The sequence below is a fragment of the Pseudomicrostroma glucosiphilum genome, assembly GCF_003144135.1.
Source record: "Pseudomicrostroma glucosiphilum strain MCA 4718 unplaced genomic scaffold BCV69scaffold_11, whole genome shotgun sequence".
In the NCBI taxonomy this organism is placed as follows: domain Eukaryota; kingdom Fungi; phylum Basidiomycota; class Exobasidiomycetes; order Microstromatales; family Microstromataceae; genus Microstroma; species Microstroma glucosiphilum.
Window position 1 is genome coordinate 318270 of NW_020289923.1, and position 15533 is coordinate 333802.

General features: G+C 57.1%; 5 protein-coding genes across 5 annotated transcripts; 2 read left to right on the forward strand and 3 right to left on the reverse strand.

Moving 5' to 3' along the window:
* Positions 1 to 583: 583 nt before the first annotated feature.
* Positions 584 to 2762, reverse strand: BCV69DRAFT_284096 (putative tubulin beta chain). The gene is made up of 4 exons (XM_025492923.1): positions 2517 to 2762; positions 2317 to 2406; positions 1000 to 2177; positions 584 to 911 (listed from the first exon to the last, which is right to left on the reverse strand). Exons 1-4 carry the CDS (start codon positions 2526 to 2528, stop codon positions 833 to 835), a joined length of 1359 nt encoding a protein of 452 aa, XP_025346627.1. The 5' UTR covers positions 2529 to 2762; the 3' UTR covers positions 584 to 832.
* A 290-nt stretch (positions 2763 to 3052) lies between these two features.
* BCV69DRAFT_284097 (putative DNA-dependent RNA polymerase II RPB140) lies at positions 3053 to 7376 on the reverse strand. Its single transcript, XM_025492924.1, has 2 exons — positions 7083 to 7376; positions 3053 to 6988 (listed from the first exon to the last, which is right to left on the reverse strand). The coding sequence occupies exons 1-2, from the start codon at positions 7087 to 7089 to the stop codon at positions 3237 to 3239; spliced, it is 3759 nt and encodes a 1252-aa protein (XP_025346628.1). The 5' UTR covers positions 7090 to 7376; the 3' UTR covers positions 3053 to 3236.
* Positions 7351 to 8874, forward strand: BCV69DRAFT_287974 (hypothetical protein; the record flags this gene model as incomplete). Its single annotated transcript, XM_025493599.1, has 5 exons — positions 7351 to 7357; positions 7586 to 7644; positions 7666 to 7793; positions 7818 to 7866; positions 7888 to 8874. 5 exons carry the CDS (start codon positions 7351 to 7353, stop codon positions 8872 to 8874), a joined length of 1230 nt encoding a protein of 409 aa, XP_025346629.1.
* A 222-nt stretch (positions 8875 to 9096) lies between these two features.
* Positions 9097 to 9750, reverse strand: BCV69DRAFT_240982 (TLD-domain-containing protein; the record flags this gene model as incomplete). Its single annotated transcript, XM_025490003.1, has 2 exons — positions 9097 to 9478; positions 9653 to 9750. Coding segments are annotated over 2 exons (480 nt in total), but the record flags the coding sequence as incomplete, so codon positions are not given.
* Positions 9751 to 11798: 2048 nt separating this feature from the next.
* BCV69DRAFT_284101 (Pkinase-domain-containing protein) lies at positions 11799 to 14857 on the forward strand. The gene has a single exon (XM_025492925.1). It carries the CDS (start codon positions 12103 to 12105, stop codon positions 14569 to 14571), a length of 2469 nt encoding a protein of 822 aa, XP_025346631.1. The 5' UTR covers positions 11799 to 12102; the 3' UTR covers positions 14572 to 14857.
* The last annotated feature ends 676 nt before the right edge of the window (positions 14858 to 15533 follow it).

The following is a 15533-nucleotide window of genomic DNA, read 5'->3' on the forward strand; positions in this document are numbered from 1 at the left end:
GGTTGAAGGGGGGGCAAGGAAGCAGGTGAGATGGAAGCGGGTGTGTGCCCGGCGACCAGAGCGTGAGCGTGAGGCTAGACAGACAGATGAGGCACGCCTGCCCCCGCCCACGCAGAAAAGTTGGCCCATCCCACCCACAACGACGACACACACGCAGACGCACACACGCACGCACGCACACACACACACCTGCCGTTTCCGAATGGGCGGGCGCCTGGGTGCCTGGGTGCTTCCGCCTTGCTCTGCACGCCCACCAGCCCACGCCCACGCGCTCCCACCGTTTCCGCCCAGCGCCAGTCAGTGATCGACCAAAAGGACAACAGACGCGCATTGCGACGATAGGCTCCAGACGGAGGCTATTTCCGTAGACGGTCAGTCCGTCAGACCAGGCACGAGCTTCCATTTCCCACACTCACGCACGGCAACTTCTGTCATCTAGACTAGACTAGACCAGACTAGATTACGCCGCCGCGTGGATACGTCAGGACGCCAGAACGCTGAGCTTCGCATCGTTGAGAATACCACGATGGAGTGAGTAGGTGGTGGGTAACTCGTCGAGCAAAGACCCGCATGTTTGAACTACGGAGAAGACACTCGCGTGCATAGACTCCGGACCAGCAGCGACGTACTTGTTTTCTATTCTTTTTTTCTTTCATAAGGAGAACGCGAAAGAGCGAAAGAGGTAGCGGGGAGAAGGAAGAAGAAAGGGGAACACATTGTCGAAAAGGTGGGCGGAGGCATAACAGGGGGAGAGGGAAAACAGACAAGGGGGTGTTGAAAGAAGCCCGTGACAGTTAGAAGGAGAGGGGACCACTGATTAGGTGCGGGTCTTTTACTCTGCCTCCTCACCACCCTCCTCGTAGGTAGCATCACCCTCGTACAGAGCCTCCTCGTCCTCGACGCTGGTCGACCTGAAGAGGCAAAAAGTAAAGAGAGAGCGTTCGGTCAGCCGTCAAACTCCTTGCTCGTCCATCCTGTGCGCTCCCATAGGCTACTCACTCGTACTGCTGGTACTCCTGGATGAGATCTTGCATGTTGCTCTCTGCCTCAGTGAACTCCATCTCGTCCATTCCCTCGCCAGTGTACCAATGCAGGAAAGCCTTTCTCCTGAACATGAGCGAGAACTGCTCGGCGGTTCGCTTGAACAGGGCCTGGATGCTGGTGCTGTTCGAGATGAACGTGGCCGACATGCGCAGTCCGGGGGGAGCAATGTCACACAGCGAGTGCTGGATGTTGTTGGGAATCCACTCCACGAACAGGTTCGACTGCTTGGTCTGGATATCCCTCATGGCGTCCTCTACGGCCCGTCCTCCGATTTGACCACGGAAGATGGCGGCAACGGTGAGGTACTTGCCCATGCGGGGGTCGACAGCTGCCATGATGTTCTTGGGGTCGAATCCTTGCATGGTGAGCTCCGGGATGCTCAACTGCTGGTACGCCCTCGATCCGGGAGCGGTGAGGGGAGCAAAGGAACATGTGAAGAAGTGCAGACGGGGGAAGGGAACCATGTTCACACCCAGCTTCCTCAGGTCCGAGTTGAGCTGACCTGGGAATCGGAGGGTAGTGGTGCATCCGCTCATAGCCGAGGCGATGATGGCATTCAGGTCCTCGTAATTGGGGTCCTTCTTGCGAAGGGTCCTCTGGCAGATGGCGTAGAGGGCCTCGTTGTCCAGACAGAAGGACAGGTCGGCGTGCTCCATCAGCTGGTGGAAGGCGAGGGTAGCGTTGTAAGGCTCAACGACGGTGTCCGACACCTTGGGCGAGGGGAGCACACTCCAGGTGGTGAGCATTCGGTCGGGGAACTCCTCACGCAGCTTGGACAGCAGGTTGGTACCGAGACCGGATCCTGTACCACCACCCAGGGAGTGGGTGAGGGAGAAACCCTGGAGCATCTCGGCCTTCTCGGCCTCCTTTCGGGCGACCTCGAGGACAGAGTCGATGAGCTCGGCACCTTCGGTGTAGTATCCCTTGGCGAAGTTGTTTCCGGCACCGTTCTCACCAGACACGAAGTTGTCCGGGCGGAAGAGGTGGGCGTGCTTGCCGTTACGGAAAGCGTCCATTGTTCCAGGCTCCAAATCGACCTGAATACTCCTTGGCACCCACTTTCCCTCTACGGCACTCTCCTCGAAGAAGATGTTGGCTCTCTCAATCTGGTTGGGGTTGTTACCAACGTATTGCTGTGAGAGGAGGAGTGAGTGTGCAGCAACCGGGGTCAGCCAGCTTGAATATCCACCGCAACCTACAGAAGATCTGACACGCCCTCAAGGTCATTGCCGACGTGTCCAGACCTCCTGGGCTACCGTTCTCGATACTCACACCACTGTTGTCCATTCCATGCTCGGCCAAGAGTCCCTCCCAGAAGGCACCCGACACCTGGTTACCGGCCTGACCGACGGCGATAGATACCTGTGAGAAGGAAGACAAAGAAGAATACGGACAGGAGACGATGGCAACGAAGCTTCAGCGCTGTGATCGCATGTCACAATGCCAGCTACCTCAAGGGTTCGCATACTGACGAGCTCTCTCATTGTGTTGAAGTGTTGAAGTGTTGGTTGGAGTGGCTGGGATGAGGCTGCTGCTGGCTTGATGCGCGCGGGGTATCACCAGGACAAGTAAGCTCTGTCAAAGGGGGAGTGCAGACGATAGAAGGACTACTTTGGTAGTTGAAGATCGAAGATGATCTGGAAAAGAAAGAAGGGCGGAAGGGGATGAGACCTGTGTGTAAGGTGGCAGTGGTAAAAGGGTAGGGGAGTGGGTGGGGGGCGTTGAGGAGGAGGAGGAGGAGCAGGCGACGAGCAAGTGATGGTCCAGAGCCTCTTCTTCAGAACACGTCTAGCGGAGACTCAAGCCATGCGCGCACCTCGCCCGTGTCCCTCTGCCTCCAGCACACACACGCACCTCCCGCCGCCCCCGCGCCCTGCGCCTCGGCGAGTCAACACACATCAACGCAGCCCACCAGTCACTCTCGCGTCGCATTCTCACACGTTGCTCACAACACAAGGCGAGAGCTGAACTGGCTCAACTACTTGGCCGATCAGCCCGCTGCGTGCGGTAGTGGGGGTAAAATTACATTGTAGAGTAGCAAGAGGAAAGGAAATTCCTTGATCTAGACAGAAGTCGCCACCGCCACTACGATCTGACAGCCAGCCAGCGACCAGTTGCAGAGGGGGGCATGACAGCAAGGAGAGAGAGAGAGAGAGAGAGAGCAGCGAAGCACCGTGGCACAGACTGCCCGCTTAGTACAGCCTCGTCACCACGCCCATCGACATTAGCTCCTGGAACAGCAGCTTAGCGGCATAAGGCAGCATCACCTGACTGATCTGCGTCCTCTGCGAGCAAGTCCTGCAGAAGTATTCTCCCTTCTTTAGGTTCGCAATGGCCGTCAATCCACAATTGTCACAGCGGAAGTCCCTGTAAGCGTCCGACGCGTCGAACATCCTCTCCTTCAGGAAAGCAGCTCCACCGTGCGAGATCAGACAATCACGCTCCATCTCTCCGAATCGCAGACCACCGTCTCTGGATCGACCTTCCACGGGTTGACGCGTGAGAATCTGCACGGGACCTCGAGCACGCGAGTGGATCTTGTCGTCGACCATGTGCTTCAGTCGCTGATAGTAGGTAGGGCCCAGGTACACTTGTGCCTGAAGCTTGCGACCAGTGTGACCGTTGTACATGACCTCTAGGCCTCGCTTTTGGTAGCCTAGCTTGGCCAAGATGGACGAGACTGCCTCGACTGTCAAGTCGGTGAATGGCGTGGCATCACCTTCCTGACCCGACAAGGTTGCGACCTTGGAGAGCAGACACTCGACCAAGTGTCCGATTGTCATACGCGACGGAATGGCGTGCGGGTTGATGATGATATCGGGAGTCACACCCTCGATTGTAAATGGCATGTCCTCTTGTCTATATGTGATACCGATGGTACCCTTTTGACCGTGTCGAGAAGCAAACTTGTCACCAGTCTGAGGCACACGAGTAGAGCGCACGCGGACCTTGACAAACTTGCTGCCTTCCTGGTTGGTTGAGATCAGGACTTGATCAACAATACCGCTTTCGGTGCTCTTGAGTGGGGTACTGACATCTCGCTTCGTGTGTGTCTTGCTTCGCAGACCGAGCTCCTCGCTGTCCGGAGGCAGAGGAGCGGTCTTACCGATGATGATGTCCTCCCCGGAAACCCTGGTACCAGGGGCTACCAGACCATCAGCATCGATCTTGTCGTAAGTTCCGTGCTTCAGTCGGATGGCAGTGTCCCTCATTGGCTTCTCGAACTCTTCCTGAAGAGTGAATCCGACCTTCTTCTCAAAGTCAGTGTAGGTACGGTAGTAGAGGGACCTGAACAGACCACGATCAATGGAGGACTGGTTCAAGATGACCGAATCTTCCTGGTTGTATCCGGAGTAGCACAAGATTGCCACAATGGCATTCTGACCAGCAGGCAGCTCTCGGAAGTTGAGGTGCTCCATCGATCGAGTCGTGGCGAGGGGCTTTTGAGGGTAGTAAAGAATGTTGGCCATCGTATCCATACGCATCTGGTAGTTGGTAAGATAGACTCCCATAGCTTGCTTACCCATGGCAGATTGGTATGTGTTACGCGGCGACTGGTTGTGGTCCGGGAAGGGAATAATGGAAGCGCAGACTCCCAGGATCATGGCAGGATGGATCTCGCAATGTGTCCATGTGCTTGGCTCGTAGTATCGAGACGACACGAGACGCGCCGAAGCATCCGGCATACCGTCGAGACCATTGGCTTCGCCGGTAATGAGGCCTGTCCTCTGCAGCCGCCTCGACTTGGCTAGATCCTGCGGACTCATCGAAATCATAACCGTCTCTTCCTCGTCAGCATCGAGGTACTCAATGACACCTTCGGCGACCAGCTGACTCCATTGGAAGCGCTCTCGTTCATCTTCATCTGCCTCCATATTTGCCTCGTCGAGCATGTTGCCGCCCGGCTTCTCATCAGCATTGAGCCACTGAATATGCTCTCGAGTGATCAAGAGGCGCATGCTCTTCGGATCGACAATGAAGAGCGGTCGCAACACACGACCTGAGTCGGTATAGAGACGCAGCTCCTTTTCTCGCACATCGTGCACGACGCTGACTTCGGTCGTGATGTCGTCCTTTCTCCTCAGATCTCGCAGAGTCTCGACGAGAGAGCTGGGTTCGTTGTGAGTGCCAGCCCAGACACCATTGACGAAGACCTTGGTGGCCTTTGCTGCTGAAACCTGCATATCAACAAGGTTGTCAAGACCGAATTCATCCAAGAATTGATGAAGCGGCGCAGAAGGAGAGCCGACCGAGATGAGAGACATGAGACTGAGATTCTTGACCAGACCACAAGCCTGTCCTTCGGGTGTCTCGGCAGGGCAGACCATTCCCCAATGGGTGTTGTGTAGCTGACGAGGCTTGGCAATCTTTCCGTCTCGACCAATGGGCGTGTTACAACGCCGCAAGTGCGACAGCGTCGACGCAAAGGTGTACCTGTTCAACACCTGCGACACACCAGCCTTCGCCTGCATGAACTTCTTTTGATCTCCCCAATTACCAGTAGCAAGAGAGTATCGTAGACCGTTCGTGATTGTGCTCGACTTGACAGCGGCAGTGAGATGGAACTCTCGCTGCTCCTCAACACACTTCTGCAAGTGACGGTAGATATCTCGAGTCAACTTGCGGAAGAGCATCCGGAAGAGACCCGCCAGCAGGGGTCCACCTAGATCAAGACGCTTCTTTCCGAAGTGATCACGGTCGTCAATCTCTCTACGCTCCAAGGCGGCGAGAAGCAATCGATGAACCATGTAGCCGAAGAAGTATGCCTTGCGAGTGTTGGAACCTTCAGAAGTCGAGATGTGGGGCAGCATCTCCTTCTGCAGGATCTCCTGGGCATAAATCTGTCGCTTGCTTCTGGTGAGACCAGTGGCAGTACCTCGACGTCCGATGAAGTCCAAAGCTGCCTCTCGCTCCTGAATCACGAAGGCTTCTTCGATACAGGGCTTGAGCATCTCCAGCATGGCAGTGTCGTTGAAGTCGTAGCAGATGTGTTGCAGGACCTCACGATCGGGAACGATGCCCAAGGCTCGGAAGACCACAACGATGGGAATGTCGGACCGAATATAAGGAAGTGTCGCTCGAATGGCGTTGTTGGTTGCCTTGTCCTTTTGCCTCGAGAAGAGCTTCACTTGCATGGTACTGATGGTCTTCCCACCCTTTTCCACGGCGCTACGAATCTCGGCAAGGAAGGTGATAGGTGATGGTGGTGCTTTCGAGAAGACATAGACGTGATTTGCGGCCATTCGCTCTTGAGCGATGAGGACCTTCTCTGAACCATTGATGACGAAGTAGCCACCCGAGTCGAGCGGGCACTCCCTCAAAGCTGACAGCTCTTCTTGCGAGCGGTCTTTGAGCCAGCAGAAGTCACTTTGAAGCATGATGGGAACCTTTCCGATGAAGATCTTGTCCACCGCTAGCTCTTCTCTCCCTGGCTCAGGCGCCCATAGCGGATCACCCGTTTCCGGATCAAACTCTCCCTCAACTTGGGTCAAGACCCTCTCTTTGACATCCACATAAAGTGGAGCAGAGTAGGTGAGGTTCCTCAGACGAGCCTCTTGCGGCATCAGACCTGCCGAACTACCGTCTGCTTCGGTCATGTTGGGCCTTGCCAGGTAGATCTGCCCAAACTCGATCTCATACCGGCGTGCCTTGTCGTCTTCCCTGCCAGTATGCTGGCTGCTCTGCTCCAGCGTCAAGCTCTTGACCTCGTCTACCAGCTCCTGCATGGTGTTGTGGACGAATTCGTTGAACGAGTCGAGCTGCTGTCGCACCAGACCTTTCTCGGCAAAGAAGGCACGGATGACATCCCAACAGTCTTCCTGTGATACATCAGGCTCGTCAATCATCTCATCCCCATAGCCTGCATACTCTCCTCCATAGCCATCCATGGGCACCTCCTTCATGGTGGCGTCCATGTACGAGTCGTACGCTGAGCTGACTTCGGCTGTGCGACGGGAGGAAGGCAACGGGAAAGGAAGGTCCATTGGTCACTGGAAACAACTGGAAAAACAGTCGACTGTCCAGCGGCAATATCTCACCCGTCATCTTTGCAATCTCTGGCTATAGAGAAGGTGGGAATCAAGGGGGCAACGCTTCGAGCGGGAAGCCCTGACAATGCTGCCGTGCTTTTTTCCTGTACCTCAAGAGGAAGGCGGCGGCGGCGGCTGCTAGTCACTCCAAGAGCCAAGCGTCTACGTCTTCGGAGGCCAAGGACGACGAGCGACGGATGAGCACCGCTAGCAAAGACGATGACGAAGGGAGACCTGGGATACGACGGGGGTGCGGATGGCGGGTGGGGAGGTGAGGATGGCGGGTGGAAGAAGTGGCTGGTCGTGTGGTGGTGGGACGAGGCGATGGCGACGAGCCCCGCCTTGCGCGCACGGCACACGCGGACTGGCGGAAGGGGCGGGGCCAGCCAGAGAAATGTACAGACCCGGAACTAAGCTCGCCACTACTCCCCCGCTCACCTCTGTGTCGATCCTCTCAACTCACTTCACATCACCCTCATCGCATCCCCCAAGATCTTCATTCATCATGGGAGGCGGCGACTTGAACATGAAGAAGTCGTGGCACCCGCTCCTCCACACCAATCAGGAGCGGGTATGGAAGCAGGAGAAGAAGGCCTACGAGGAGCGCAAGAAGCTCGACGAGCTCAAGCGTGAGCGAGATCAGGAGAGGGAGATGCAGGAGCTACAACGACTACAGGAAGAAGCAGGTGGGAAGAAGAGGGTAGACAAGGTTGACTGGATGTATGCCACGCCTGCTGCCGGTAGCGGACCCAGCGCGAGTGAGCTCGAGGACTACCTCCTGGGCAAGAAGAGGGTGGATCAATTCTTGCAACAGAAGGCAAAGGAGAGCAATCAGGCTACTACCGAGAAGAGCAAGGACGCCTTCATTGCCATTCAGAATGCCAATACCGCCAACGATGTCGCCGCCAAGATCCGTGAAGATCCCATGTTCGCCATCAAGCAACAAGAGCAGGCCGCATACCAAGCTCTCCTTAAGGATCCAACCAGGCTTAGACAGATGAGGGCCGCTGCTGGTCTGGATGTCGAAGACAAGGAAGAGAGACGGAAGCGAAAGGAGGAGAAGCGGAAGCAAAAAGAGGAGAAGCGGCTGAGGGACGAGGAGAGAAGGCATGGCAGCAGTAGCAGAGGAGACAGGCATCGAGACGATGACGAGCGTGGCTCACGGAGAGACGACTATCATCAACGTCGCCCCAGCGAGAGATACTACGATGAGCCAAGCAGAAGGTCCGACAGAGACGACTATTCGAGGAGAGGCTATTCACGCGACCACGACGACCTTCGCTCCTCTGCTCGAGACTACTACCGCGGTCCCCGTGACGATGAGCGGCGCTACCGGGACCGAGACAACGACCAGAGATCGTATTACAGGGAAGATGATCGCTACGACAGACGAAGGAGTCCGCCCCGTGGGCCAGCGCCTGCTTCTCAGCGCTCTCGATCTCGCTCCCGCTCCCGCTCTCCTCCTCCACGGCAACATCGTGAAGACCGTGCAGCGCCTGCTGCTGATGCTGCTGCTCCCCGTAAATCCAACGAGCAAGCCGAGCGCGAGGCCAAGCTGGCCCGGATGCAATCCAATGCGCAAAGCATGAATGCCCAGCGCTCCGCCTACCTCGACAAGGTCAAGGCTGAGGAGGCTGAGGAGTTAGCGGCGGAGCAGAAGGCTCGGGACCGCATGGACAAGCGAAAGGAGGCTGGAAAGGGAAGCTTCTTGCTTGACCAGCAAAAGAAGGCATTTAATGGAGATTTGGCCGAGAGGCTGCAGAGGGCAAAGGGGGGACTGCAGAGGGTGGGAGGAGATTGAGAAGCCGGCAATGGACGGCGGATGTTTGTCTGTCTGTATGTATGTAATATACCATGTATGAGGAAGTGAAAAAGGACTACTATGCTGTGCGAGACCTTGCATGCGTCCCGCCTGGGACTCTCAGTCGATCCCAACAGCCCAGACCTCTACGATCACCGGCTCAAACTTGACCTCACCCCTCGCCTTCTCCCTCTCGGCACTCTTCGCAGCCCTCTCATCCTCATCCTTGCCTACCGGCTCAGGGCGATCTCTATCGTCGCTGAGAATCTCGTTCCCGTACGTCTCAGACCGAGCAGTGACGCCCTTCTCGAAAGACGAGTCGATCCACAGACCATACCTCCCGTCGATTCCTCCACCCAGAGAGAGGTACTCGTGAGTGGAAAGGATGTTGTAGTTGTTCCTCAGAGTCGTCGGGTACGTCTTGATGTAGGGTGTCCCTTCTTTGGGCTGGACAGTCCTCCAGAGGAAACAGTCTCCATTACCGTAGTAACCTTTGTTATTCGTGAAGCTCTCATTGACAAAGGCGCCAAAGACGTGATCGTCGGCGTCACGAATGGCCAAGACGAGGCCTGCATCAGATATGGACGTGATTCCACCACCTATCCTGTGAGGTGCACCGGAGTAGGAGGTGTTCGAGGCCAGATCCGCACCGAGAGCTGCCCTCGCTGCTGAGCTCGAGCCACGTAGCCAGCCATCTTGGCGGTCCGATTCAAAGCGTGGAGCAGCATAGCCTGGAGAGGGAGAGGATTTGCCTGCTCGCTTCGGGTCCATTCCGAACCTGACCTTGTGGTATAGCGTTTCGAGACTGACGCCATCCTGATCCGAGGAGTAAAGCAGTCTCCAGGTCCTACCCAGCTTCAGGCGAGGCGGTAGGTATGGCTGAATGTGTGAAGAGTGCATACCTGTGACCACAGGATTGGTCTCGTCACCCCTGCCGGTCAGATGGACAGGCAGAGGATCCCGAAAGGGCTTACGCGGCTTGTTGGCAGCTGCTACGGCTGCAGCGACTGAGCGCCCGTTGCCGTTCCTTCCGAGGCTGGACGAACTGCTGCTGCCGTCTTCCAGTGACCAGGAGCCAGTGTTCCAGTGCGAATCGAGCCTTCCAAAGTCCACGCCGGGGGCGCCGGAGACGAAGCGAGAGCTCGGGGCGGGTGCCGACTTTGGTGGTGCAAATTGAGCATCTCTGGCCGCCTGAGCGCTCGCCATTCGGGCATTGGCAGAGGGTGGCACAGGTGTCACTCCTCGTATAGGCGTTCCTGACCCGGAGCCCATGGGTGTGCCAGGCTTGCTGCTGATGTCAATGGCGCCCATCTTCCTGGCTATCTTGAGCTCTTCATCCCCAAAGTCTACGCCTGGATCAATCAGATCCACAGCATGCTGAGCGAGGTTCGAGCCCAGCCCTCGTATCGATCCCCACCACGATCCCTGGGGTGTGCCGCCCGCCTGCGCTCCTCTTTGCGAGGGGCGAGACGGAGCCGGCCTGCTCTGTCTGGTCTCACCAGCACTTCCAAAGTAGTCTGATCTGGAAGGCACTCCTTCCTGCGGCGGCGATGTGACCATAGGGCTGTCTCGCGCCTCCTTCATGCTGTCCAACTGCTCCTTGTCCATCAAGGACTGCGAACGCCCCTTTACCGGGCTTTTGCTAAAGGGGTCCTTCTCGAATGCGGCAAACCAGTCGTCTTCCTCCTCTGTTGAAGCATGACCTCCAGCTTTCGCCTGCTGTCGTTGCCGAAGCCTTCGTTCCTCTGGCCGCAGGTCGATGATAGGAGGAGAGGGTGGTTGTGGGGGAGGCTCCACGGCTAGTGGCGGAGTGAAGTCGTGGCGAGGTCCGGGAGAGACAGCGGTAGATGTTGAGGCGAGGCCGCGAGGCACCGAAGGACTGCGTTGGCCACCCGCTCTCTCAAGGGCTGAGAAAAAGTCTTCATCAGCCTGATTGAGGCTGTAGGTGGAGGGTGACAGTGGTCCGGCAGATGTGTTCTTCTCAGAAGAGGAAGATGGTCCTGCTATAATATCTGCCTGCCATGCATCCCAGTCCGGGAGTCGAGCAGAGGCCGCTTCCACTGCCGACGAAGAGGGGCCGTCTATGGAGTCTGAGAAGTCTTCTACGACGGATCCATCTTGCCAGTCGTCGGATGTGGATGAGAAGTTCCGCCGATGGGAAGGCAGGGATGGAGAGACGACCATTGCCGCTCCCCGCCACAGCAGACAGACACTCTAGCTCGCCGCCGAAAGCAACAAGATAGAGCCGACAGTGCTGTGAATGGCTTGTGTGTCTACAAATTGTAGTCAGGAGGGGTGAATGCGTGAGAGGAGTCGAAGGAAGTCGCAAAGCACAGCAGAGAGCCCACGTCGTCGTCGTCGCCTGCACAGTCGAACTCAAGCGCAGGCCAATGCACGGACGTCCGTGGAGGGGTTCGCACACCTCACACGCGGGCCAGGTAGGCTGTAGCAGCTATAACTACTGCCACGCCCGTGGTAAACGCACTGTTGAGACGATCATCAGCTCAAGCTATGGGGACCCCCTTCACCACCGCTGTTCCGAAAGAAACGCTTCAGCAGTGTCACGTTGTACGCGTGCGACGTGTAGAGCAACACCAGTCGAGGCCGCCTTCGAATCGTGCCTGCGCCGGAGCGAAGGTCCCCGCTGTATGAAACAGGCTCAGTTGCCTCTTCGCCATAGCCCATTTGTGATATTCTTGATAGAAGTAGCTCCTCAGCCAAGGAAGAACATCAGAATTCGGGCGGCCACCGTGGATAAGATCTCCAGACTACCTCAGCGTGGGAAGAGATTCTGCGGGACCGGGCCATCTGACCTCAGTGCCGGATGTGCGGCAGCGCCGGCAGGCCCAGCCAAGCAGCCGGGCGGGCAGGCACACACGCGGGCAGGCGGATAAGCCGCACTCATCTCCTCCGCATTTCCATCGCACTTTCCCGTGGCCCCACCTTCTGAACCATACCACCTCGTGCTCTCCATCAGAGCATCGCCGTCTCAGATCCTCCCCACCCTTCGTCGCACATTCGTGCACCTCGAGCGGGGTATTACTCCGGCTCAGCGGGCTCCCCTCGTACCAATAGCAGCAAACCTGGCGGTTTGCGAGTGCAATTTGTGCAACAGCGCCTTGACAAATCTGCGCACAGGCAGTCTTCCGACACCTCGGTCTACTGACACCTTCTTCAAAGCCTCAAGCTGTCTAGGCGCCTCTCATAGGAGAACATCCATCTGTGACCATGGCATACAATTCTGAAACATCGTCCGACGGGGTCGATGGCCTCTCACAGAAGACTCAACAGGTGCAACTGGGAGCTGCAGCGGGCGGCAGCGAGTCTGTCGCCCAGCCACTGGGCCTCGGACAGGATTCGTCCGCACCAGCCTTCTCCCAACCGCGCACGGATACCAGTCTTCCTGGCGGAGGGGCCGTTCTGGCTGACGCTGCTTCTCTAGGAGGCACTAGTGGAGCTGCTCGTGCAGCGCGGCAAAAGTACGTGGGTGAGGACCCCTCTCATGGGCGTGATGGAGAAACCATCGTCGACTTTGCCGGAGCTGGCAAGCAGACTGCTGGTCTCCCCGAGATCGAAGAACACGCTTCTCCTTCTGCTCCTGCCACGCCTCGCTCAGTGCCATTGTCGCCAACTCAGTCTAAGTTGAGTAAGACAAAGAGCAACGTTGGTCTCACATCTCAGAGGAGCCGTCCAGGCGCGACGGGACTAGAAGGTGCCCGGCAGATCAGCGCAGCTCAGGACATGCCTGGAAGCAGCACACCTTCGCAATTCGTCTTTGCCAAGCTGGGAGCCCATCGTAGAGCTAGTGATGGGCACCCTGCATCAGCGATTTCAGCTTTGACCTCCGCTGATGCAAGTGGTCCGACTACACCGTCTGATACTCCTGTGCATCATGAGAAGCCAACGCCTTCAGCATCAAAGAAGAGGGACAAGCACTCGGGACATCATAATCCACTGGTGGATCTCAAGAAGTTTTTGCACAATCACATTGGTCACCACTCTTCCGATGGAGAGCGATCTGGAAGCTCCACTCCTGGCAGGAGACACGGGCACGACTCGCCTCCACTCGGAGATGATCACGCTCATTTGGCCAAGAAGTACGGCAAGTGGGGTAAAGTGCTGGGATCTGGCGCAGGTGGTACAGTTCGTCTGATCAAGCGATCTAAAGACCACACGACCTTTGCCGTCAAGGAGTTCCGTCAAAGGAGGCCCGGGGAGAATGAGAAGGAGTACATCAAGAAGGTCACTGCTGAATTCTGCATTGGAAGCACCCTTCACCACGTCAACATCATTGAGACGCTGGACATCATTTCGGACAACGGTCACTACTACGAGGTGATGGAGTATGCCCCAAATGATCTCTTCAGCATCGTCATGAGCGGTAAGATGTGTCGTCCAGAGATCTACTGTGTCTTCAGGCAGATTGTGGATGGAGTCGACTACCTCCACAGCATGGGTCTTGCCCACCGAGATCTCAAGCTCGACAATTGTGTCATGACCACGAAGAACGTCGTCAAGATCATCGACTTTGGTACCGCCACGGTCTTCCACTCACCTGGCAAGAGCAAGGTCGTTGCCACCGGAGTCGTTGGCTCGGACCCTTACTTGGCTCCTGAAGTTCTCTCGCAGCAGACATACGATCCTCGTCTGACCGACGTGTGGAGCTGTGCCATCATCTTCCTCTGTATGGTGCTGCGCCGGTTCCCCTGGAAGTTGCCGGACCCCAAGACGGATCCCTCCTTCAAGCTGTACATCACTTCGCATCCAGAGCTCTGTGAAGCGCCGGAGAACTTTGACGATCACGCCTACGTGACTGATGGCCACTATCGGGACACGCCGTACTCGCACCATGCACGCCATCACCGCGAAGAGCATTCGAAGAGCCCAGACGCCTCTGGTATGCTTACTCCTCGCATCCTCAGTGCCAAAGAGGCCGGATACACGACGCCCCAGCGGCGCGCATCCGGTGCGGGAACACCCAGCGGAACCGAGCTCGAAGAGGGCGAGTCGGGACATGGCAGCCTGGACAGGAGCGGCTTGGGGGGTACTGCTGGCGAAGGTGACAGTCGAGATGCGGGCTACTTTGAGAAGAATCGAGGTAGTCGCGATTCGCCAGAGATGCTCACACCTGACGGCGGCTCTTCTTCCGGACCTATCTCGCCTGCTCCTAGCAACACGGACGACGAGACTCTAGCAGAAGGCAAGCCCCGCACCAGGTCTGGCAGCGTGTCTTCCGTGGCTACGTACACGTCTGGTGCAGCCGACAGTATCTTTAGGCTTTTGCCGCGCGAGACTCGCTCTGCTCTGAGCAGGATGATGGCCGTGGAGCCAACGTTGCGATGTACCTTGGGAGACTTGCTGCGAGGTAGACGCTTCAGCGACGGTACCTCTCCCCTCACTCAGACCCCTGTCATGTCGCGCACAAGCTCCTTCGACGCTCTGCACAATCTCCACAAGACTGGTGGTACCGGCGGCAGTGGTGCCATGAGTCCTGGTCTTGCCAGTCTCAATCGTCAACTCCCCGCTGAGTTCGAAGACGACGATGATGAAGGGGACGAGTGGCTGCGTGGGATTAGCACGTGTGCTAGACTGGTGCCTGACAAGGATGGACATACTCCGGCTGCGGAACATCCCCATGTCAAGATTCACCCCGAGGAGGCAAAGAAGAAGCACAGCCTCTTCCACAGAAAGGATTGAGGGAAGGGGTGGAGGGTGAAGGAGGAGTGTTATGGAAATACGACAGCTAGTCAGGAAGATGATCACAGTACAGGAGTCGACGACTTGGAGGAAGGTATGAAGATGGAAGAGTACCTGAAGGATCACGGTATACAGGGGTTCACTGCTTACACTCTGTTGTGAGTGGTAAATGGTGAAATTCGTTGGTTGCTCATTTGATAGGTTTCTTAGGCCCCGCTCGCTCGCTCGCTCCTTCTGTCATCTCGCTTTGATACGATTACAATGAAAAGTCTGGCCTATATGGACTGACACGAAGGACCGTCCGGCAGAGCGGATGGTGACTCTGGGTGTGCCCTCGGCCGACTTGATCCCAGCGCTGCACTCATTGGTGCAGTTGCTCGCGCCTGCCAGCCTGCCGGCCTACATAGTACAGGGCAGGGACGAGCAAGTCCCCGCGTCGCGTCGTGCCTATGCGAGGGAGTGAAAGCTCGAGCTGATCCTGGAGCAGACGCGAGAGCCAAAGCTGAAGCTGAAGCTGAAGCTGGAGGTACGCAGGCGTGACCCAAAAGGAAAGCAATCGACGACTGCCATGCCAGTGTTCAGGGGCTTGTGAAGCCAATCAGAGGGCGAGCGCGTGTGGTGCGTTTGGGCGTGCATGAGTAACATTCCTCCGAGATGGGGGGGACCAAGGGGAAAGGGGAAAGGCCTCTTCTTCCCTTTGCCCTCCGGCTGCATAGACGCGCGTCTGGTCTATGCACCCCCCCCCCCCCTCCTTCCGTCCACCTTGTTTTGCCGGCTGCCGACTCCTCCTCCTCTCCCCCTTTTCGGGCGTCGGGGCTACTCCCCCTTCCTGGGTGGGTCTTTTCCCTAAGTGAGTGAGTGAGTGAGTGTGGGCGAGTGAATTGTTCCGCTCCACCCTGCCCTGGTGTGGGCAAAGTGAGGAGCCGAGAAGCCTTGCTGCTGCCTACTGGCCTCTGCGTCTT

Coding starts and splice junctions, on each gene's coding strand:
- BCV69DRAFT_284096 (XM_025492923.1), bottom strand. Junction 2,178..2,316: donor ATGGAATGGACAACAGTGGT/GTGAGTATCGAG, acceptor CTCCTCTCACAG/CAATACGTTGGTAACAACCC. Junction 912..999: donor CAGGAGTACCAGCAGTACGA/GTGAGTAGCCTA, acceptor TTGCCTCTTCAG/GTCGACCAGCGTCGAGGACG.
- BCV69DRAFT_284101 (XM_025492925.1), top strand. CDS start 12,103: ATGGCATACAATTCTGAAACATCGTCCGACGGGGTCGATGGCCTCTCA.